The following is a 25,042-nucleotide window of genomic DNA, read 5'->3' as shown; positions in this document are numbered from 1 at the left end:
TTAAATACAGATAAAACAGAGATGTTAATTGTTGGAGGGAATGACGCTGATCACAATAATATTCTGTCATCATTTAACTCAGTTGGAATCACCATTAATTTTATTGAATTAGCCAGCAATCTGGGAGTTATCTTAGATTATAGCATGTCACTTAAAGTGCACACTGCGAAAATATCCATAACATGCTTCTTCCATCTTAAAAATATTGGATATTTAAAGGATTTTCAAATATGTAGGATACCAAGAAATGAATTTCAAGTAGGATTGACTACGGCAATGCGTTGTTCACTGGCTGCTCGAACAAGAAAAATGCAAACACATAACTCCAGTTCCTAAGTCCATACACAGGGCAGATTTCAAAATCCTCCTTTTAACATAAAAAGCCTTAAATGGCCAAAACCCTGCGTATGACTGCAAAGATTACTAAAATAACAGTAGGAGGTCAAGCTTTTAGTTACAGGGTCCCTAAACTGTGGAATGGCCTGCTTGCTACTATATATATATATAGAGATGCTCCTTCGGTCTCAGCTTTCAAAACCCAGCTGAAGACTCAGGTTTCCAGTTTAGCATACCCCGAGTAGAGCTGCTGATTAGCTATGCATACTCCATCTCTGTGGTTAGTCATCAGTAGTAAAGTATAAGTAATATGATATTTATAATCTGTTACTACCCCTTGCCAACTCACTCTGCTTCTCTTCTCTGTACTCACAAGTGGCACTTGGTGCCACTGATCTACTGCCAAGTTGTTTGCCTGCCTTTGTCAATGTCACCTCTGATAAAGGAGCACTGGAATCATCAGGTAAAAGAGTCCTTTCATCTGTGAAATTGCCAGTAGGGGGAGGCAGCTTATTGGTCAAGGTCTCCAGGAGTATGAGCAAATCTTTATCCTCATATTTGATTGGTCTATATTTACTTAGGTGTATAATCTATTATTGCATTTTGCAATTTTCTGTAGTTTGTACTATTACTATTGTACTATTGTATTATTTTCCAGAGGTGGCAATGAAAGATTGACCAGCTAGCTCTTTGGAGAGGATTACTTGTATTGTTTCGTGTTTATCCCATTTTCTTGACAACTATTGCACGTCCAACCTACCTGGAATGGGGTCTCTCTCTTAATTGCCTTTCCCAAGATTCCTTTCATTTTTTCCCCCTATAAGGATATTTTTTTTTGTCATTTTTATTGTCCTCTTAGGGAGTTGAAGCTGGAGGGCTGTCAAAAAACTGGGCCTGTTAAAATCCACTGCAGCACTTGTTTTATGATTTTGGGCTGTACAAGAAATTGTTGTTCTAAAGCTTCAAAGCATATACTGTATACATACATATATCTCTGTTTTTATGATATTTATTCTTAAATTCACTTCACTGTGCAAGTACACTTGAGATGGTAAATTAATGTACAGCAAAGGAGGAACAGAATCAAACTATCTATTGAAATTCTGACCGAGACCTGCCGTTATCACTTTTTGTGATCTTTCACTCTGGTGCAAATCTATAATTTGTTGCTCTAGACTGCCAAATAATTTTACAGTATTCAGAAAATATACTTGTAAATCTGACAATATTATGCCATAGCAGACATGAGTCCTGCCCCAACAGAAAAGAAGACCAGACAAGCTAATACAAAATGGATTGTGCTTCTTTACCCAAACATTTATTTGACTTTAAACTTAAGAGTTAGAACAGATGAGTTTCGGGTGAAACAGGCCCCAACAGGCAGTGCCCATCCATCCACCGAAGACCTCCTCTACACACCACCGTCATTGACACACTTCCCATGCTAATGCGTATGTGCTAGAAGCAGATTTGCTTCCTTCTCTCACTTTTGTCACTCTGCCTAACACCAGCAGCCTTGTCCACTGTTGAGTCCGTTTTCTCAAATATGACAAAGACAGCAGATTTGGATTGGCATTCTCACAAAGTAACTAAACACTCAAGTGTGTCCTATAACTAACCAAAGAAAACCCATTAAAATGAAAAAGTACATTTTTATTTTGATAGCCAACAAAAAAATACATCAGTAGTATTTCTGACTCCACCCACTAACTGCTAGTTTATACTGGTTAAGATGATGACCAGTTTAGGAGGAAAAAAAAAAAACAGAATAGCAAACTTACAGTTGCTTTAACTTTTAGATACAATTCTGAACGTATAATGTACGCATTAAGGGGAGAATCAAATTGATTTGCTTGCTGTAGGTACTAGTTATCATTCTTAAAGGTTTTACTCCAAGTGTGTAAGTAGAAAATTAAGATAAAGGCCACAAATGCATTTTTGGCTTACAGTGAGCTCAGCTGAGATATCTTCCCCTACACCTTATCATACGTGGGAGGGGAACACCAAAATACAAGAGTCTCTTATTGTGTGAGACGCCATTTGCCCATTGCTGTTTTCTTTAGACGAGTGGCACTTGCTGTCAATGTTCTTAATTTATTCAAAGTTTAGTTTTAGCTGCACATTACACAAATACTTCTCAGCCATTCAAGGCGATTACTGCCCTGCTGTTCACAGTGCCATATTAGGAGTATAATACTGTGCACTGCAACCAACAAGTTTAAGTCAGCATTGGACAGAATAAACTTCTGATTGGTGCGGAAGAAGAATTAAAAAAAAAAAAAACCTGTCCATGAAACAGTTCTTGCTGCAAGCCCCTTTTCATTATACAGCATGGCGAATTTTTCACAGTTTACCACACAGACAGCATTCTATCTTAAATACTTCAACAGTTTATAACAAGACAAACTACTTAAATGATTTAAAACAAATCTCCTCTGAAAGCCCAATAATTACAATTTGTTTACGTGTCCCAATCGCCTCTGGCCCTTTACCTACACCCATGTTCTTTGGACTGCCTGACGGTGAACTTGATTGTGGGTAATAATTTGTGATTATTTTGTATACAGAAGTGCAATAACATGGTGGTGTAATCTTATTTTTTTTGACGGCCGTTACTTACAGCCACTTATCAATAAAGCATTTAGTCATTTTTTTCCCTGTTAAGACTGGAAAGTGTTTTCTCTTTGGGTGAACTACTAGAAAAACCTGGGGACTGTGATGGTGTGCTGGTGTCTGTATTATGTTCTGCAACATCCATGTTGGCATCCACAGCAGAGCTGCCGTCCAAACTCAAGGGAGAACCAGACGTGACAGGAGCAGGACCCGACTCATGCAGAGAGTTAATGAGGCCAGCTTCATTCATTTCAATGACTTCAAAATCAGCATCATTCCACTGTTCAGCCTCATCTTCCTCTTCATAATCACCATTGAAAGCAGAGTCTGATGACAACAGGGCTTTGCGATCCTCGCTGTCTTCCCTCAAATTATTGCCATCCCTCGATTTTCTTCCATCGGCACCTGAAGTAGATGCTAACTTATACATCACTGGAAAAATAATGGCAGTCATGGCAGATGTTCCCAGAGCTGTGTACATGAGCAATGGGTAATCTTGCAGTATCCCCATTAGGTATCCCACTACTGCTGGAATCACCATTTCACCCAAGGCAGCCCCAACCACAAATACTGCAGCAGAACGCCCTGTTACGGTGGTATACTGCTCTACCCATGAAATTCCACTTGGGAAAGTTGTGGCCATTGAGGCACCATAGATAGCCGTGCATATCCACAAGACTACAGAGTTACGGCAGTAAAGTGTGAGTAACAATGATGAGACTGTGCAACCCACCAAGCTAAGAAGAATCATGGTGCCTGGGTGTAGACATGCAGCAAAAAAAATAGCCAGACCACGGGCAGCTGCAAAAGTACCCCAAAAAAGGGAATTAAGACCGGCTGCCCTGCTCTCATCCATACCAGCAAAGTCTTTAGTATACGTGAAAATGTAAGAGCCATAAGAAACCTCTGCTCCAACATACCAAAAGAAAAATAAAAACAGCAACCCAATGAGAGCATTATGGTGCTTGGCCACCAGTGGTTTTTCTGCAGAGGCTTTTGTTTTCTCTCGAGATGGACTACTTCTAGAGTACAGCAGGAAAAAAATCAAAGATACTAGCAGAATAAAAGTCCCAATGACGATATAGGCCCACATGGACTTCAGATAAGCAGCCTTACTGTTGTTTACAGTTATAAATTTTACGGTTTGATGCAGCTGGGGGTTTGTGACAGACTTTGGCGTCTCTCTGACTTCCACACTCATATTTGTGCCTGAAGTGGAGCTCATGGTGGGCATGTTACCCAGGAGTAATTTGGCAAGGATTGGAGAAACAAAAGCTCCTAGGGCAAAGCTGAAGTGCAAAGCTTGCATATGTGGTCCTGCCTGCTCTCCCCAGGTGTTCAGAGTAAGAACATTTCCACCTGCAAAGAAATGCAAATATATATATATATTACAAGTGTATTTTTTATCAAAGAGACACAACTTTGATTAATGTATTTCACACTAATATTACACAATCAAAACATAATCTATTGGACTAACGCTCCAATATGTCACATCAAAATTAGCTGCATTTTCCACATTAAACTTCAACTTGTCAAGGTAGAAATGTACAGTGTGAAAGCTTAATGGCCATATTGCCTTTATATTTTCAAGGAAACAAAGTGTAACAAATATAGTGCAGTAGTTACCATTAACTTTTATTTATTTAAGTGTATAAAAGTACTGGAATTCATTTACTACTGTTACTGCCTTGCTTACAACCTTTTTTACACATCATGCTAAACCATTTATTCACAGTAAAATCACTACTGTACTACTACTGTGCCATTTTGTTTCAAAATGTAGAAAACCCTATTTATCTCAGGAATTGGCTTAGAGAGTTAAAACTGTGTAAAGAAGACCTAAATGTTCTTGTTTTTAATTTTGCACACATTTGAAAATGTGACTTGACAAGATAATGCACAAGAGTAATTTCCAGTATGAGTTCACGGAATTACCAGAAGCAAAGAAATTAGCAGTAATAAAACCATAACAACACACTTTAAACAAACCTTCCCATGTAATTTGGTAAATATCACGTTTTATAGAAGATGAAGAAAGAAAACTGACATTCTCTCAACATTCATAGGGTTAGCGTTAGCATTACCACAGACTGTATCACAGAGAAAGCAAGAACAGCAGCCACAATGACTGAACACTGAGCACTTTTAGGGATGTACTCAGATATACAGTATGTAAATAGTTCATTCTTGTTTTGATAAAATGTCAGTGTGGGCAGCAGCAAGGATATCACAGAGCACTATGGGACACTTAGCTTTATCAGCAAAACACTGGCATTACTTAGGGCTGTGTTTCTTAAACTATGGTTGCCACATTATTGTATAGTATAATTGGCAGAGTTTATCCAAGTGCGAATTCTGTGTAGAGTGATGAATCTCCTTCTATTTAGCATACTATTTACTGTGGTAGTGTGTGAAGCAATGATGTGGACGTGTCACAGACAACTTTTGTGTCTATGGCAGGAAAATCCCTTCTTCCACTTTCTTAACCTTCTTATCCATGGGAGGATTGCTGAGCCAACAGCAACCTACAACAGTCAAACTGAGATAACTGACAAGCAAAACACATGTAAGAAAGGTGGTGAGATGAGGGAATGACACAAATAAGCTTGTAGGGTGAAAGGACAGCAGTGCTAGCTTGGAATGAAAATAACAGATGCAGCATAAAATGTGACAAAGTGTCATCACGCCCAGAATGAAACAGTTGCAGGTTAAGAGCCTTGCTCAAGGGCCCAATGAAGTGGAACGACTTCTGGTATTTATGGGATTCAAATCAGCAACCTTCCGATTGCCAGTGCAGATCCCTAGCCTCAGAGCCATCATGCCGCCCTCTAATAATCATTGGTTTTAATAAAAATATGACTTCTACTTTTCTATTTCAGCAATATTTATAGGAAAAATATGCCTGAAAGGATACAAAAATGTTTTCTTTATTATAGGCGTGGTGATATGACCAATTGTTACCCCTTTCAAGGAGACTGCCAGATTACTGAAAATAAAGCATTTAAAAGTGTATCATCCTCAAACCGGCGGATTATCTATGTATGCTTCTGCTGTCATTATGAACATCACCTTTTGGGTATGGAACCAATTTTTTTTACTTGGGTCCTTAGACTAAAATGTTTAATCTCAGATTTAAAGCCTTTGTTTATTTGCACTAGTGAAAATATGTGTGAGCCTAATATATAATTGGTAGAAAGTTGCAAAAAAAAAAAAAAATCACTATAGTTACCAGCTTATTGAAATTGGCACCTCTATACTGTAGCAAATAATCATGGACTTGAACCAGTTCATGTTTGCTTGACTTACAGCACACTGACACACACTGACACACACATGCGCATTCACAGGGAATGCTCATGATGTTCATAGAGAAAACGTAGGTTAACAAAAATAAAGGCACAATGCTGGAATATTATAAAGAAATACTTACTGTTTTCATTTGCATTGCATCTCCTGCAAATGAACCTTCATCACAAATTAATGAATTCCATAGGGACAAGTTAGTGTTGGGAATCATACAATTTTCCATGAGTAACTATTGTAACCACCATTATGGTTTTCATGTTTTTTTACATTACATTTAATTGCATTGTATATTATACACAGACTAGGCAATTTACTCGTGGAAACCTTTAAGAGAGGCACCACCTTCACAATTTTGACAACTACATGTTTTGAGGCACTTGTACCACTATCTTTTTTTGTGCTAGTAAGTCAGGACAAAATTTCAGGAAGCTTAAAGTGTTTCCTCAAGCATCTTTTAAGTACACTGGTAATCACACATATTTTTGAATCTAGAAAGACCACCATACACACCTGTATCCAAAAAGCCCATAGTTATTCCAATGATTGACATTAAAACTGTCAAGAGCAGTGCTTTTTTACAAAAAGGAATAGCAAATAATCCAAAGGCTGTAATTAGCATAGAGAATCCTACAAAAAAGAAAAAAGAAAATAGTTTACTTTTCATTTGTAACAAAACTTTACAAAGATGTTTGCTTTAGTATAAGAATATATTACTAGCCAGGATGTGTACAATTCCTTTAACAAAATGTGTCAATGCTATAATAATTCAATTATTCAGATATACTGAGTAAATCCATTAGGCAAATGAAATATGTTGCACCTCTGTGTTAGTGCAACAGGCAACAAAAATATAATGGGATGACTCGCAGCATTAGCCTTCCAACTGACATTGTATCTCTTATGTGAAAAAATGGACTTAAATCTACAGCAGTGTGAACACACACCCCTTACCCAGCAGAAGATGGTGGTTTACGCAGTCAAACAGGACTCCACCCACCACAGATCCACCAATGTAGCCCATAGATCTACCAACAAAGATGTAGGAAATGTTGCTGATATTTTTTTTCACATTAATAGCCAAATCTTCAAATGTTGGTCCCAATACTGCAATGCTCATGCCCTAGGATAAAAAAAAAATGTTTGTGCCATCATTTCTCTGTGGAAATGTAAACAAAGACTTGTTCAATTTACTTCAGTTACATCAAGCAAATTAAGCCATGAAATTATTACAGCATGAATTTTTCTTGTAATCCTTAAATGCATATATAAACCCCCAGCCTTAAATTTTAACACTTCTGCAAGAGTATCTAATACACTTCATACAAACTAAAAAAAAACAACCAAAAGCACATTATTCAAACCCAGACAACTGATGTTGCATTCTGGAAGTAATTACAGAGGCTTTACGGCCCAAGAGAGTGTGGGACTTAGTCCTCAAGTCTTAAGATCCCTGAACATGCTCCTGTACACGTGCCACTTTCTAGGTTATCAGTAGCCATTTCCTTCTTTCCACATTCATTTTTACTCTTCTTCAATTGATACAACTTCAACTGCAGTGAATTTATTTAAAGGTTACTATCTAGAATAAAAAGACTGAATTTGTGAAAGAATAAAAATCCTTAATAAGCTATATTGAAAAAGAAACATCACATATGCGATCCATTCAAATAAATAGACTGCTCTACTTTATTAACACATAAACGTAAGAAAGTTCATTAAAAGACACAATACAAAATATAGTCAAACACATGTTGAACCTTCGCTCCATTTTGTGAATGTCAGCTTTGTGACATAATATTTATGCTTAGTTTAGTGTTACACTGACCTTAATACGTAATAAATTACTATTACGATGAATAACTAAAACTGTTTAATTTGGAGACACTTTTGCCTTGCCCCATTTTTCCAACCCTGCCAGTCTCACAATGAAAAGAAAACCCACAATATAGTCTGCCACCACCACAGTTCAGTGTGGGGATTGTGTCTTTTAGGCAATGCGCTACTGTATGTATGTGGTAAGATGACAAGACTCATTTCCACGTTCTTTGCGTGGCTCCCATGTACTTTTTTACTTTCCAAAAAAGGCTTCCTCGCCATTCTACTGTAAAACTCAGATTGGCAAGCTGATTCACAGATGTAATTCACTGCACATCCTTAACAATTTACTTGTGGACTCTTGACTGCTGCTTTGACCAGTTTTCTTCCTGATTGGCTACTGAGCTGTACAGTAAGAGGATGACCTGCTCTTGAAACATTCTGGGAAACTGAGTGTCCTCCAATGCCTCACAATTGACTATACAGAGTTCCAGGGATATTCTTTGTCTTTGATGTCTTTCTACAGTATATCCCTCATATGACTTACGTCTGACAAGAATTCTGCTCAGTTCTTGGGTAAATAGTTTCATTTTTATATTGGTTTGTATGTAATGACTAACATGGAATTTAACATAGACAGATGTATTTGCCCTTATAAAAGCAAATGAACTCAATTTAAACTGTAATGGCGCAAAACTAAAACTGTGCTTTTTAATGATAGTAAATGCCAAATAGGTTTTTAAAGTATTATAGCACATGAAAATGCCAAGTATGTTCTGTTAACCAAATAAAAAATATACACAGCATACTGTGGTAGGTGGGTGGGGAATACTTGCCTACATTTTTCTTCACTATTACACTACAATTACAGTGAAATTAAAATATCAATGAGTAAATAATTGTTACATTGTATATGGTGAAATGCTAATCCATTCATTTTCCAACCCGCTATATCCTAACTACTGGGTCATGGGGGTCTGCTGGGGCAAGGTAGGGGACAAATCCCGGGCAGGGCGCCAGCCCACCGCAGGACACACACACACCCACACATCAAGCACACACCAGAGACAATTTAGAAATGCTGATACGCCTAACCTACATGTCTTTGGACTGTGGGAGGAAACCAGAGCACCCAGAGGAAACCCATGCAGACACGAAGAGAACATGCAAACACCACGTAGGGAGGGCCCAGGAAGCAAACCCAGGTCTCCTTACTGTGAGGCAGCAGCGCTACCACTGTGCCAAAAAAATCAAATCAGTAATGTCAGACTAAAAAGATACATTCTCAGAAGTTATCAACCACATGTGACAGACACCCTGGGGACTATACACACTAAAACCTGCTGATATTTAGCACAACGGAATATTTGTTGTCAGTGCATTTGAAGGCCATACACATCACACTCCACCACAAAATGGGGTGATGTCAATGACCAACAGCAATATACCAGACTTTTTACTCCTCAGGAGGATAGAAAAAAATATCTGGGAACAAAAACCAAACAATTACTGGTACGTATAGCTTTGAGCAACATGAAAGGGTAATAAAAAGCCAAATGATTTTTTTTTTCATTTCCACACCTCTATATTTTTTGTACAACATTAATAAGCAGAAAAGCATATATCATATGCACATATAATCAGACTGCAACATTATCAATAGTCTGATTGATTACTACACATTTTCCTTGTATTGACTTTTAAATCAGAAGTTTTAGGTGAAATTTTGCCAAGACTTCCATAATGTTGATTTAGGTCTTGAAATAGCACATATATCAGACAAATGCATATTCAAACAGATTTCACCCAGAACAGATGAGCCAAAAGATAATACAACAAAGCGTACCTTTCTTGGTTTATAATTCTGAAAAACACTGGTGATGTGACTGCAAGGTGTTTCATGGTTTTTGCCTCTCACGGGAACCATCCCTGCTGAGTACTGTAGCTGGCTGAGCCTACACTGCAGCAACACTTTTGGTATATGACTCCACAACATAACAAGAAAACTGGCCTACTTTTTTTAGTATTTTGAAAACAATTCAATTCCACTATTTCTATTGTTTCATCTTAGCTTAGCTTTGGGCTTCAGAAATGATAAACAAGGATCACAATCTGTACTCATTAATACTGACCTTAATAAATTAGTAATGCAAAGATGTAACTGCACAGACAAAACAATGGTATCATCTTGACTATTCTTAAATAATAAATTAAGTATTTTTCAAGTTGGACCACAAAAAGTTGTGCTGTTACAGTAAGTGAAGCACTTTTAAGAAATTAAAAAAAATAATGTGCCTGTTTTTGTGGTTTAAAATGGCATCGATAGGATACAGGCACAAACGTGAAAATAAAAGTATTAAAACTTACCAAATACTTCCACTTTGAAGCAGCAAATTTTTTGACTTCAGAAAACATCTTTATGAGTAGGGATGTTGCAAGAACCAATATTTCAGCACTAATCTGGTACCAAACTAACACTTATGTACCAGGAAATCTGTACTGCACTCATGAATAACAGCAAGTAGTCAAATTAATCTGGAATGTAACAATGAGAAAATTGGCATAAATTCTCTTGCTTGTAATGAGTACTTCTACAGATAACTCCTCAGTTGCTGGGGTGCAACTTACACACATCTAAAGTTATGCATAAGGGACTGTGGGATAAGGGTGGACAGCAAGTTCAAACAATAGCTAAAGCAAGTGAACATCAACACAAGATTTAAATAAAGGGAATATTTGGCTTGTCAACAACAGTGATAACATGAGTTGCTCTACTTGTTAATACCAACAGCGTTTCAATGCTTTGACAGACCAGGCACATCCCCCTATTAATAAGATGTGTACTCGGTTAATAGAGATGTGTAATTGCTGAAGCACGCAGCTAGTAGGACAATCAAAAGGGCATACTTCATTGATAAATATGAATCTGCAAACACTGAATTTATGTCATTTCTTTGGCTTTTGAAGGCGAACGTACCATTCATTAGTATAACCTACAAGTGAAACCACACGTCATATGGTTAAATGGTACATTAAAAATGTAACGCTGTGTCGAAGTTAAAAACTTGTTCAGCACAGATAACGACAGCCCAAGTAATTTTCAAATTCTGGATTTGTACACAGGCATAAGCAAAAACAAAATCTGATCACTCACACAAACTGCAAAACAAAGGGTATTTAACATGCAGACCCCCGTGACCCTATAGTTAGGATATAGCGGGTCGGATTATGGATGGATGTAAAACTGACAAGTTTGATTTTAAACTGGGAGTTTTAAAGTTGGGGTAAATTTAAAAAAGAAAGGAGAGACAGATTTGGAAATTAAAGCACCATGAATTTTTAACATTTCAAAGTTGAACTGATTTGAATAATACACTAAATATTACTTTTTAGTAATATTTTTTAACAAGCTAATGATACAAATATAAATTCTGCAGTAACAAAAATTACAAACGTGATTGGTTTACTGACGGACCATACTTTAAAGTTGTTTTTGTAAAAATACAGTATATACCTTTTTTAAAGAGTTGGCTTAAATGGAAATATCTGGAATCTTGTACTTCACTAATTCAACAGTACATATACAATGATGTTTAATTTTTTATATTTATTATGTATTTAAGTTGTACTTTTCAGTTACTGGACAGAAAATGTCAGAATAAATTTAGAAAGCACATGGTAAGATAAATCAGGAAGTTCATGATGATATCATTCTTTATAAACCCTATGCTGAAATCCCCTGAACATCTTAATTCATCTATTAATTCAAAGCTTTGCAATGTATTTTGATATTTATGAATGCCAATATTAGTTTAGTTAAATGATAGCTGGGTAACTACTTAATGGATATGCCAGTATTTTACAGCTGTTGTTACTGTTAATATTTTATATGTTTTATATTATATTATAGAAAAAAGCACAATATTCTTCTCAACAAGTGGAGGTTACTTTAATAAAAAGCTGTGTTATTGAAAGGTATAGAAAATTGTAACATTTCACAGGTATTGGTATCAGATAAAAATTTGGTATTGTGACATCCCTATTTCTGAGGTATGTTTATAAGAAAAAAAAATATCATACACTAGCTGTGTTATCTGGCTTTGCCCAGAAAATGGGCCTCTGTTATAGTGACATCAGTCAATCGAGTATATCAGAAGTTCTATGTAACTAAACCAAGTGGTTTTAATATATAATAACTGTAGTTTTTTGTTTTTAAACCAAGGGATAATATTATTGGCAGGTAGTGTGGTGTACTAGTTAAGGCTTTAGACCTAGGACTTTAAACTCTAAGGTTCTAGTATGAAATCCTGCTACTGACACTGTGTAACCTGGAGCAGGTCAAGTAACCAATTTTATCTCAGACATTGTAAGTCAACTTGCATAAAGGCAGCAGTCAAAAGTAGACCTCTCAGCAAGGTTGACATTCTCGCCGCAAACAGACACACTGCTGATGGCTGTGCCCAAGAGGTCATTAAAGGATTGGATCTTGGTTTTTACCAAGGACACCCGCAAGCCCAGGCACTAGGATTACTCACTAAGTCTCTCTAGAGCCCCGATCAGAGCCTCCATTGACTCCACAAAGTTCATAGCATCGTCAGCAAAGTAAAAATCAGTAAATCTCTCTTCGCCAACAGATGTCTCACAGCCGCTGGACCCCACGACCCTGCCCAACACCCAGTCCATGCAAGCACTGAACAGAGTAGGAGCAAGAACACATCCTGGACGAACTTCAGAATTAACTGGGAAAAACACTGCACAACACTCACAGTACCAGTATACAGGCCGGCCATGACATCCAGCAATGTCGGTTGGGATCCTGCAAAGTCTCAGGATGTCTCACAGGGCAGCTTGATCAACTCAATTGAACACTTTATGAAAATCAACAAAGGCTACACAGAAACTCTAATATTCGCATTTGCTCTCCATGAGAACCCTCAGTGCCAGGATGCAGTTGATGGTAGACTTTTTAGGCGTAAAAGCAGATTGCTCCGGTCGCTGATAGGTGAGCAAGTGATCACAGATCCTATTGAGGATGACCCTAGCAAGGAACTTGCCTGGTACAGAGAGCAGTGTTATCCCCCTGAAGGAATTCAAAGTGTTATCCCATTGAAGGAATACTTTTTTTATTTACATTAAAGTTCTATTATAATACCATACCTGTTATACCAACAACATACAATGTTTGTTCATCTTAATATCTGCCTAATGTGTAAAAATGGCAAGTAAAGATTTTCTAGGACAGCTATTTCTTCAGGCTACAAAAAAACAATTTTTAAATTCTAATCTTCTATTATTATTCTGTATTTAGCAGGTTACTATACCCAAGGCAACTTACACGAACATGATTTAATATATTTACATGTACGTGATATACCACATTTATTTTACAAGTGGGTCAAAAGCAGAATAGGTAACTTTTTCAGAGTCACACTGCGAGTTAGAAGCCAGGTAATAACTAACTGCCCTGTACCGTAAAAATTAGTACACTAACCTCTAAACAGACAGACATACAGATACAGTTGTGCTTGAAAGTTTGTGAACCCTTTAGAATTTTCAATATTTCTGCATAAATAAGACCTAAAACATCATCAGATTTTCACTCAAGTCCTAAAAGTAGATAAAGAGAAACCAGTTAAACAAATGAGACAAAAATATACTTGGTCATTTATTTATTGAGGAAAATTATCGAATATTACATATTTGTGAGTAGCAAAAGTATGTGAACCTTTGCCTTCAGTATCTGGTTTGACCCCCCTTTACAGCAATAACTGCAACTAAACGTTTCCGGTAACTTTTGATCATTCCTGCATACCGGCTTGGAGGAATTTTAGCCCACTCCTCCTTACAGAACAGCTTCAACTCTGGGATGTTGGTGGGTTTCCTCACATTAACTGCTCGCTTCAGGTCCTTCCACAACATTTCGATTGGATTAAGGTCAGGACTTTGACTTGGCCATTCCAAAACATTAACTTTATTCTTCTTTAACCATTCTTTGGTAGAACGACTTGTGTGCTTAGGGTTGTTGTCTTGCTGCATGACCCACCTTCTCTTGAGATTCAGTTCATGGACAGATGTCCTGACATTTTCCTTTAGAATTCTCTGATATAATTCAGAATTCATTGTTCCATCAATGAAGGCAAGCCGTCCTGGCCCAGATGCAGCAAAACAGGCCCAAACCATGATACTACCACCACGTTTCACAGATGGGATAAGGTTCTTATGCTGGAATGCAGTGTTTTCCTTTCTCCAAACATAACGCTTTTCATTTAAACCAAAAAGTTCTATTTTGGTCTCATCCGTCCACAAAACATTCTTCCAATAGCCTTCTGGTTTGTCCACATGATCTTTAGCAAACTGCAGACGAGCAGCAATTTTTTTTTGGAGAGCAGTGGCTTTCTCCTTGCAACCCTGCCATGCACACCATTGTTGTTCAGTGTTCTCCTGATGGTGGACTCATGAACATGAACATTAGCCAATGTGAGAGAGGCCTTCAGTTGCCTAGAAGTTACCCTGGGGTCCTTTGTGACCTCGCCGACTATTACACGCCTTGCTGTTGGAGTGATCTTTGTTGGTCGACCACTCCTGGGGAGGATAACAATTGTCTTGAATTTCCTCCATTTGTACACAATCTGTCTGACTGTGGATTGGTGGAGTCCAAACTCTTTAGAGATGGTTTTGTAACCTTTTCCAGCCTGATGAGCATCAACAACTCTTTTTCTGAGGTCCTCAGAAATCTCCTTTGTTCGTGCCATGATACACTTCCACAAACATGTGTTGTGAAGAGCAGACTTTGATAGATCCCTGTTCTTTAAATAACACAGGGTGCCCACTCACACCTGATTGTCATCCCATTGATTGAAAACACCTGACTCGAATTTCACCTTCAAACTAACTGCTAATCCTAGAGGTTCACATACTTTTGCCACTCACAAATATGTAATATTCGATAATTTTCCTCAATAAATAAATGACCAACTATATAATATTTTTGTCTCATTTGTTTAACTGGTTTCTCTTTATCTACTTTTAGGACTTGAGTGAAAATCTGATGATGTTTTAGATCATATTTATGCAGAAATATAGAAAATTCTAAGGGGTTCACAAACTTTCAAGTACAACTATACATAGTAAAACACCACTCTACTGGATTACAGAAAATTAATTTGATGACTATATTAACCTGTGCTTAACACTCAGTATCATTTTATGTTTTAGAATACAGTTAGTTGCAACTTGGTAGTAAACTTCCCCAAATGAATGAAGCATTAGCAGAACAGACTTTTTAAAATGTGAAAGTATACAGGGGGTGTACTGAGAATGACTAGCAGATACCTCTGTTTGGTATGGTGTCAGCATGCACTTTCAGAAGAAATGTACTCTTGCATATCAGGAATGGACAGAGACACGGAATCTGAATGGGCTTTGTTTAACACCACACTGTTAACGCAGCTGGAAATGGCTGTGGAAAACCATTTCATTAGAAGCATTTAATAGATACCAATGGATAGAGAAGCAGGTTACAAAATACTGGCTTTCCAACCAGTATTAATAAAAGCATTTCCACATTTACCTGAAAGTGTGAATTTAGCAGTACAAAGAATTACACAGTAGTGTATGTTGGGACACAATGGAAAATGCACACTGATAAAAATCAAAATCATGAGTAGAACCCAAGAATGTAAATATTTGAACAGTAGAAACAGGTTAAAATCCTCATATATACATATATATATATATATATATATATATATACACATACATATACACACATACATATACATATATATATACACACATATATATATATATATATATACACATATATATATATACATACACACACACATATATATATATATATATATATATATATACACACTGTATATACAGAGATAATTGGTACGCATGCGCGACAAAAATTGTAAATGCGTAACGTCATCTGCATCATGCACTGCGGTCAGAGAGGGCATCGACACCTCATGTTGCTAATATACGTTGTTTTCTTTTTGGTTTTGATTATCTTGTGTTGCCAATATTTCTAAAAAACAACAGACATTAAGCAGCTACTTTGGAGTTTCACCACCTGCAAAGAAACAACAAGCCAAGCCAAAGCAGAAAAAAAAAAAAAGAGTTTTTTTTCTGAAAAGTGGCTCCAATATGTGCTGTGGCTTGAAGCTAATGATGAGCGCACTAAAATGTGGTATAAGTTGTGCCGCTCACATCCACATATCGCAGACAAAACAAGTGACTTTTACACAGGGTCAAAGAATTTCAGTCATCCATTTTGTGAATTTCCACTTGGGATTAATAAATTATCTGTCTATTTGACAAATATGAAAAGAGCAAGGAGCATATGCATGTAAAACAAGCTATTCAGGAAGAAATTTCTACTCGCCTTCTAGCTAGATGGCGAACAAAGGTAAATGAAGAACAACAGCAAGCTCTGTGTAATATTTTTCTCCTTGCCTTTCATAAAACTAAACACCCTGTCTTCCTATGCTGAAGATATTCCTTTCCTGGAGCGGCTTGGAGTAAATGTCGGCACTGCGTATCATTTTATGTGAGACGGCCACAAGGATAATGCAGACCATCGCGCGCACTATCAGTGCAGAGTTGAAAGTAAAGTTGGAGTCTGCCGAATTTAAGGGACTGATTTTTGATGGATCGGAGGATCGGAAGACATTATTAAAACCAAGCAGGAGATCGTTTTCATTATGTCTGTGTCCAACATCGGGCAGTTTACTATGCAGTTCTTGGCCTAATCGAACTGGGTGCTGACCGATCTGCGCAGGCTGTAACAGACGGACTCGTTAAACTTTTCCAGGAAGCAGGCTTGGACAAATGGAAGAGAAAGTTGGTCTCAGTGTGCACAGACGGGGCTGCTGTTAACGTCGGTATATACAACGGCATTGTTCTGAAATTACAGCAGCTGGCTGCAGTAGGAGACTAATGTGCCTGCACACAGACTAGAAAATTGCGGAAAATCAGCTGATCGCAACATTCTATACTGTGAGACCTTTAATCGCTCCGTGGTCAAGCTGCTGCAGTTTTATTTACAAAAAGGTGGAGCAAAATATACGGCTATGCTTAAGAAGTTGTGTGAAGAGAACGGTATGTCCTTTGTGAAACTGGGTAAATTTCATATTAGATGGTCTGCATGGAGGCATGACACGCTGGTAAAAATATCAAGATTATTGCCAGCCATTAAAATGCAACTGGCCACAAGTGATAACAGTGACTTGCAGCATATCTGCACAGACCAATTTCAGTATTTTCTGGGCAACGTGCTTGACATTGGCAAGATTTTGATGACCACATCCATTGTGTTTCAGAAGGAAAAGCTGAGTACTGGAGAATGCAAGGATGAACTCATGGTGGCCATAGGACAGTTTATACTTTTGCTTGATGCTGAAGGCCACTACAGAGCATATAGTTTCTAATGCTGATGCTGACAGGAACAAGATAAACTTACTCAGGGGGTTAATTGAGGAGTTTGGAATCAGATATGACTCACTAAAGTCATGTGATCATTTCTTAGTATCTGATCCTTCAACTTGGCCTGAGGAAATACAAGATTTACATCGTTTTGGCAACACAACACTTTGCACCATTCTTTAGAATTATGAAGCCACACTGAGTCTTGACAAAGACAAAACTGTCACAGAATGGATGCACTTAAAGCAAACAGGGAAACGCTTGATAGCATCCTCTGTGTATGACTTGGTCCAGATAATAAATACAAGCAATCCAGATCTTTATTCCAACATTGTCAAATTGGTTAAACTGTCTCTTTTGAGCAGTGCAGCCTGTAAGAGGGGATTCTCAAATCTTAACATAATAAAAAACAAGCACAGATCTCGTCTGAAGGCCCTAATGCACATCCACCAGTCAAAGAAGACCACAGAGACATTTGACCCAAAACCAGCGGTTGACCTGTGGATGGAGACAGCTAAGCGGAGGCTTAACCAAGGAGAGGGAGATGCATCTGCAGCATCATCATCTACCATGCAGGAAGCTGAATTAAAGTACTGTAGACAGGTAGACAGCGAGGAGGACAGTGAGGAAGGTTGCACTTATTAACACCTTACTCTGTATAGAGTGATCAAGTATTTCTGATTCTTACCTCTTTTTAAGCAGCTGCTATATTTTTATTTTATTATTATTGTATCTGTATTTATTTTTTACCCTAATTCTTTACCTTACTGTTAAATCTGTTATAGAAATTGTTTTATTTCAAGTTTTTCAGCTTCTTTGGCAAAACTGTTTATGGTCATGCCAATAAAACTCTTTGAATTGAATTGCGTACCAAACTCCATCTAATCGTACAGCGTGAAGCTCAAAGAGCTGGCAAGGCGGCCCCAATTTAACAAGTCGGAAGAAGAAAGAAATATGAGGTTACAGCATGAAGTTGAAACAAAGCGTCTCTGTCGCAAAAGTGAAACCACAGAGGAAAGACAAACGAGAGAGAAACTCACTTAGCCGCTGATAGACAAGGGGGGCCAAGCACATCCACAAAATAAAACCACTGACTCTGCATTTCAATTTGAGCCCGGGCTTTTTACAGCATGGGCTTACACAGCCAGTTTTAAATAAATGTCTAAAGATTCCACCATTTTCATGTCATTTCATGTTATATGTCAAATATGGCAAAAACAAATCCATTAAACAGTATTTAAATATATAAGAGTTATAACAGAAAAAGAAAAAAAGAGGAGGTAACTTTATACATGACCCTTCAAATACTGTACATTCTTTTACCCAATTAATATAAACCATTCTTTTTTGCACGGGTCAGGAAATCAGAAAAGCATAATAAAAACAATCAAAAATACAGCAACTCAGCTGTCATATTGTTAAACATACATCAACATTGCTGACCATGTCTGAAATAAGGCATAAATTAGTATCACCCACAAATCTTTGAACTCACATGCTGAAAATGCAGTTAACTGCGTACTAAAGAGAGTATTTTGCCTTTATAGTTTATTTGCTATGTTAAACTTTGTCTTAATATGGTTAACTTTTACATTTTAAATTTATATCTTTATTCTAACACAATCATTTGTAACACAGCCATGTGGCCACTGACATGAAGCTGCTTGTCTAATTAGCAAATTTTCTTCCCAATACCATTGTGAGAGACTCAGTTTTGGATGTCGTTTTGAAATATATTACCATATTGTGGATACTGTATAATAATTTGGGAGAATAGTAGGAAACATAGCATTAATCCATACTGTCTGCACTGGACACATTTTAAGGGAGGTCCTGTGTTGGTTCTTGAAATGTGTTCTGCACTTGCAAAGTCACAGAGAAGAATGCAGAAGGAAAGGAGTCATTTTCATGCATCTGAAACTATATTAATCTACAGTGCTGCATGAAATTCAGGTGTAACAGGATGTCTGGCAAGGGTGTGTGGGAATTGGAATTGTGAATACATGTTACTATTAATGGACTGGTGCTCTATCTTGCTCCTACAGTTACTAGTACAGGCTAAGGCTCTTTACAATACTGTACTAGAAAATTCACAAACAGAAAACAGATCATTCATACGTTCAAAATGACCCGACAAGTCCTGATATTTAATGTTACCTATGGACTACAGTTTTACAGGATGTATTGGGTTTATGTGATCACTATAAATTTTTAGTCCATTCAAAAAAAATAATCTTGCAGCATTTGCAAAGACATTTAGTTGTTCTCCCCAACATGCTTTTGCATTCACACTGAGGCACAATTAATAAACTCATTAATTCCAAGTGAATGAAGTGTCAACAACTTAATTATATGAATGGAGACTATATTCTAGACTGGAAAAATAGCATGTTAAACAATGACCAAATGAGACAGTGTAGCTTGTTGGCAACACTCAAGAAAACAAGATAGATAGATAGATAGATAGATAGATTTGTACTTTTATGTATTTTGAGAACACTATTCTAAAGTACAGTACACAATTTACACTTGCAATGGTCTGGTGTGGAAAAAGGGTACCTCGAGTATCTCTTATAATCATATACTAAGGGGCACTGTGAAAATCCAAAAAGCAATAAGAGTGGTTTACTTCATTTTCTTTCATTTCTTTCCCGCAATTGCTTGTTTGATATTCAATGGGAAAACAACTATAATGAAGTTAGACTACAAATTACAGATTATTTTAAATACACCATTCTGCTTTTTTTTTATCACAATTGGAATTAGTATTAATCAGCTTTCCTTTAGGAATACTAATTTTGAATACAATGTACTTAATGGCTTTCTCCCATCTTAAGAAATCCCATCTTTTTAAAAATGCACAGGCTCGAAACAGCTGATAAAAGACTATTTTAAGAGACTGTACTTAACACATCTGGTTGTTGTATACAGTACATGTGTGCGTCTAACCTAGGCAACAAACCCTCTTACCTTTCAAAGTAAGCAAAGCTATGTATTTTAAAATTACACACATAATAAATCAGATATCCTTCTCCCCATGATGACCACACATTTTTTCTGGACATGATTACTCCAATAAGGCACTTACCATTTACTCCAGAGTCAAAACTCCCACAATGGGTCACATGCACAATTTTCTGCTTCTCAGTTAATCGTTCATCCAAATTTAACTGTACTCTGTACAATTCACAATAATATAATGACACTACAAACCAATAAATAGACATTTCACATACATAATCAAAAATCTCCTATAAAACTTTCATATTTTTCTGATTTCATACATATGCTTACCAGCTAAAATTACCACACACACAGTAAAAATTTAGTGTGTTCACCATCATCCAGAGATGAGAAGGTAAGAAAATAACACCAGGCTGGAACCAACAATGACTGGCATGCCAGTCCATCACATTCTTATTCATGAACTTATCCATACTAATGTATACCTGGCCAATTCAGACTCATTAATTGACCTAACAAATGCATCTTGAAATGTGAAAGTAAAACTGGAGAATGAAGATAAAAACTAGAGTACAAATGCAGCACAGTAAGAATATAACAGGCCAGAATCTGAACTTGGTGTCATGAAGGTGTGATTTAGAAACACTAACCACGCATTCAATTCAAGATCTAGTTGTAATAACTGGGCTTTGGACATTCTTTGACAAATAACTGTCTCTAGGAACACATTGAAAGTAAATAAAAACAGCTGACTATATACTGGACTCAGTGGGTTCAAAAAAATATAAGATCAACCACAAATGGCTTCCTGTAGAACTGGTTTTATTTTCTGTTCTGTATCTGTCTAGTTTTGACAACACCTGTCACAATGCACTATTAACTTATTTAAAGTACTGTACCAGATCAATCTCTCTGCTATCAATCAACAAGGCACAAAAATTTCCAATGGTTCAAAAATTTTCCTGCCTTTTTTCCCCCTGCTAAGAGTTGCAAAAAGCTATTTTTAATAGGCAAACATAAGCAAATCGTGCTTCTGAAGGCCACAGGGAGTGCAGTATAGCAGGTTTACCTTTCGAGTTTTCAAATGGCAATAGGCATGCAGGCTAATAAGACCATTTCGCCTATTACAATGTTCAGTTAAAAGCAAACCCACTTGACGAAAGTCTTACAAGGTATTTGACATGGTAGCAGAGTCACAAATGTTACTCGATATTCCTGTAAAGAACTGTTAAGAGTAGAGAACGGAGCAACCAAAGCTTTGTTAAACACAGGTAACGTGGGCAACTGTAATAGAGTGACTCAGAAAGAAGGAGAGATCTTAACGAGTAATTAACGTGAAATGTGTGATCAGAAATCCCGTTTAAAATACAAATGGAAACCAGTTGGAAAAGCGAGCCACTTTAACATATCGCAAGCTTTCGTAGAGACACGGCGGACTCCGACCAGGCATTTGTGCGGTGGGAGAGCGCGCTGCGTCATTTGATGTAACCAGGCCAGCGTCACTCTACTTGGGCTCTCTAGTATTTCTTTGAAGCTTACCAGCCCTAGGAAGGAGGCGCACAACGCCAAGGTCGTAGGCCATTTGCTAGCCGTAGAGCTGCCACCCCTCCGGATTACTGTCACACTGCTGGAGCCGGAATCGCCGAAGCCTCTCGCGGCTTTCTGGAGCGCCTTCTTTCTGCCATCTCTCCACTTGTCAAACAGCGTGTCCTCTTCCTCCTCCTCCTCGCCTTGATCCTGCTGCTCGTCATCTTCCTCCGTCCTCGCGAAGCGCACTTGCTTTTTCTTCACCACGCCGCCGCCAGCTGTAGTGGCAGATGGGGCGGCCAGAGACATGTCGAGCCAACACAATATGCGCACAGCAACTGGCAAGCAAGGGCCGCTAGAAGCCTTGCGCCTGAGTGAGTTTAGACCCTACGCGCTGCACCCTGCTGCATGCCGCCGTCACCAGGACAGACGCAGAGTCGTTTTCCGTTTAGAGTGAGGTGTCCAAGTACGACAGCCAGAAACGGGAAGAAGAGCTGCGGCTCTGACGGGGAGGGGTCACCCAAGGCTGTCACCCGGCACAAAGCCACTGGAAGGTGCAGTCGAGCAGAGGAACGGCTCACTTTCACGGTGGGCGAAACGGCAATAAGACTTAAGTCTTAAAGCAAAGCAATTCTCCCTCACCGCACGAAGTGGAACTGTCACGCCATTGTCTGGTGACGTAGTTTCAGTTCATGCCAATTCTGCTACACACACACACGTCATATTTTGCGAAAGGTTATCAGCGGCATATTTCTTCAGGAGAGGCGAGTGTACAAAATAACTCCGAAAGTGCAACACAGAAAGCGCCGCGGCTCCACGCCGGTGCGCCTGTCAAAGTCCCCGAGGCTGAGATGTGAGTCACGAGGGCGTTCTGCCTGCTTGCTATTGGCTCAGAAATGTTCGCGCAATTTTGGCTAGGTCCATAAAAATGCCAGTATGGTTCTGTGGCTCTGCCAGTGGATACTACTCATAAAATGGGCGGGCGTTAGTCCGGTAAATCTCTGAGGAGTCTGACCGTAGCACGGAGCCGATTGGCTGACTCTAGTTGTGTAAAGCGCTGCAGTCTATGGGAAATAAGCCTAATGCCGAAGCTGAAACGACCGTTTCCAGCTTCATTTTATGTAGAGATGGGATTTATCGCTCTTTGAGGGGAAACGGATCTTGGCGATCCGTTCCTTTCAAAGAGCCGTTCAAAACAACGGCTCGTTGGCTCTTTTTAAATATTTAGTCAGTTTTAAGACGCCAGCTTGGGAGCATCTCAGTTTATCCTGGAAATAATCACTGGGAGGAATGTTGAGGTGAGATTTGTAGTCAAATAATTAAAACTCCGATATCACACACCAATATCTGAGTTTGAATTATTCTGAAATATTGATTATTACCTCATTTGTCATGTGTGGACTATATGCCATAGGGTTGCACAACATCCTTCTTAGACTGCTTAGACAGTGAGATCACTATTTTGGATTTACCTTTAGTACAAAGTGTGTGTATGTGTAAAGCTACGTTGACTTATGTTATTCATACAATGCCTACTCACAAATAAACATCAAAAACAAAGCCGGCTGCAATGAATTTCTGTGCAAAACAGCTTTTACTACAAACACTTCCACACAAGAACATTGTTATCACACAAGAACATTTTGATAGAAAACAAAAAATATTTCAAGTTTTAAATATATACTGTAGAAAAAATTAGAATAAATAAAATGGAAATGTCTACATTACTATTACTACTGTAAACTTTGCAAATAGGACATCAGCCCCTTCAAGTCTTAAATGAACACAAAATGCAATGTAAATAAATACAAAGCAGTTCCTTACTTTATGGCGTTTTCTGCCTCTTTCATGTTCTTGGGCAAATTTGCATTAAGGAAGACAAGAGCTCTGACCTTTTTGGGCTTAAGGCAACTTCTCCTCTCTGAGATTATCTGTCCAGTTTTCGAGAATATTCTCTCAGAGGGAACTGATGTCGCCACAACACAAAGCTTCTTGGCCATCAGCTTGCTAAGCCTGGGGTAAACAGGGGCTCGACTCTCGCACCCCTGCTGGGTGCGCCCCACCCCCTGTGTGGGTCCGCCTCACCCCACCTGAGTGTGCCCCTCCCCCTGTGTGGGTCCGCCCCACCCCTGCTGGGTGTGCCCCTCCCCCTGTGTGGGTCCGCCCCACCCCACCTGGGTGTGCCCCCCCTACTCCGCAAGACTGCTCTGTCTCGCGGAGGAGCTAATTTGTGTGCATCTGTGTGAAACACGCATAGGAAAAAAAGAATGACAGAAAGAACGGCTCCCCCAGCCGCACGGCTCCCATCGTTCATGTTTATGAGCCGTTCAAAAGAATCGATTCGTTCGTGAACGACACAACTCTAATTTTATGTGATGTGGGTTGTTCAGGGTTACATCCGCATTGTGGTAGCGCAAATGGCACAGACGTTTTGTGTATGCTACCTTTATAGTTCATTCATTCAAAGACATGAGTTAATTATAAATAATATAACGATAATAATAATAGTACACATCGTTACGTGTTTCGAGGCAAATGCACAACTGAAAAATATGAATATGGGATTAATTTAAAGAACACAATATGTCTGCAACTGTGAACATTATACATTATGTCACTTGCATATACCACAATAATTGCCAATATATCACAACTGACATTTAACAAAATTTAAGGACTGACGTGACATTGTCCTGGACACCTGAGGGTGGTGTGTTTTTTGAGGTGCCTCCAGATCAGGGGTATTTAGTTAGCTCTGAATAGGGGACCTTTTCATAAGCTGAAAAAATATATTTGTAATTGAAATCACTAGAAACTGCAGAAGATTTGGCTTCCGAAATTGTTTTGTACTTACTTTCTGTCAGTGTTTCACATATTCATTTCACAAACAAAAAACTTGCAAATAATTTAAACAGTCCTTTATATGACACATCAGTAAAGTGCCATATAAACACACATAACTACTTAGTACCATACCAGTAGACATGTATGTATGGCATGCTGTCAAGGCACAAATCATTTTCATTATCAAATGGCACTGTAT

General features: G+C 38.2%; 1 protein-coding gene across 1 annotated transcript; it reads right to left on the bottom strand.

Annotated features, from left to right (window-relative positions):
- Nucleotides 1-1,628: 1,628 nt before the first annotated feature.
- On the bottom strand, nucleotides 1,629-22,916 carry mfsd4b (major facilitator superfamily domain containing 4B). Its single transcript, XM_039747939.1, has 4 exons — nucleotides 22,012-22,916; nucleotides 7,210-7,378; nucleotides 6,769-6,885; nucleotides 1,629-4,308 (listed from the first exon to the last, which is right to left on the bottom strand). The coding sequence occupies exons 1-4, from the start codon at nucleotides 22,306-22,308 to the stop codon at nucleotides 2,978-2,980; spliced, it is 1,914 nt and encodes a 637-aa protein (XP_039603873.1). The 5' UTR covers nucleotides 22,309-22,916; the 3' UTR covers nucleotides 1,629-2,977.
- Between the last annotated feature and the right edge of the window lie 2,126 nt (nucleotides 22,917-25,042).

This window comes from Polypterus senegalus, chromosome 3 (assembly GCF_016835505.1).
Source record: "Polypterus senegalus isolate Bchr_013 chromosome 3, ASM1683550v1, whole genome shotgun sequence".
Classification (NCBI taxonomy): Eukaryota; Metazoa; Chordata; class Cladistia; order Polypteriformes; family Polypteridae; genus Polypterus; species Polypterus senegalus.
Note: the sequence above shows the minus strand (reverse complement) of the source record. Positions and strands in the feature narration are given on the sequence as shown.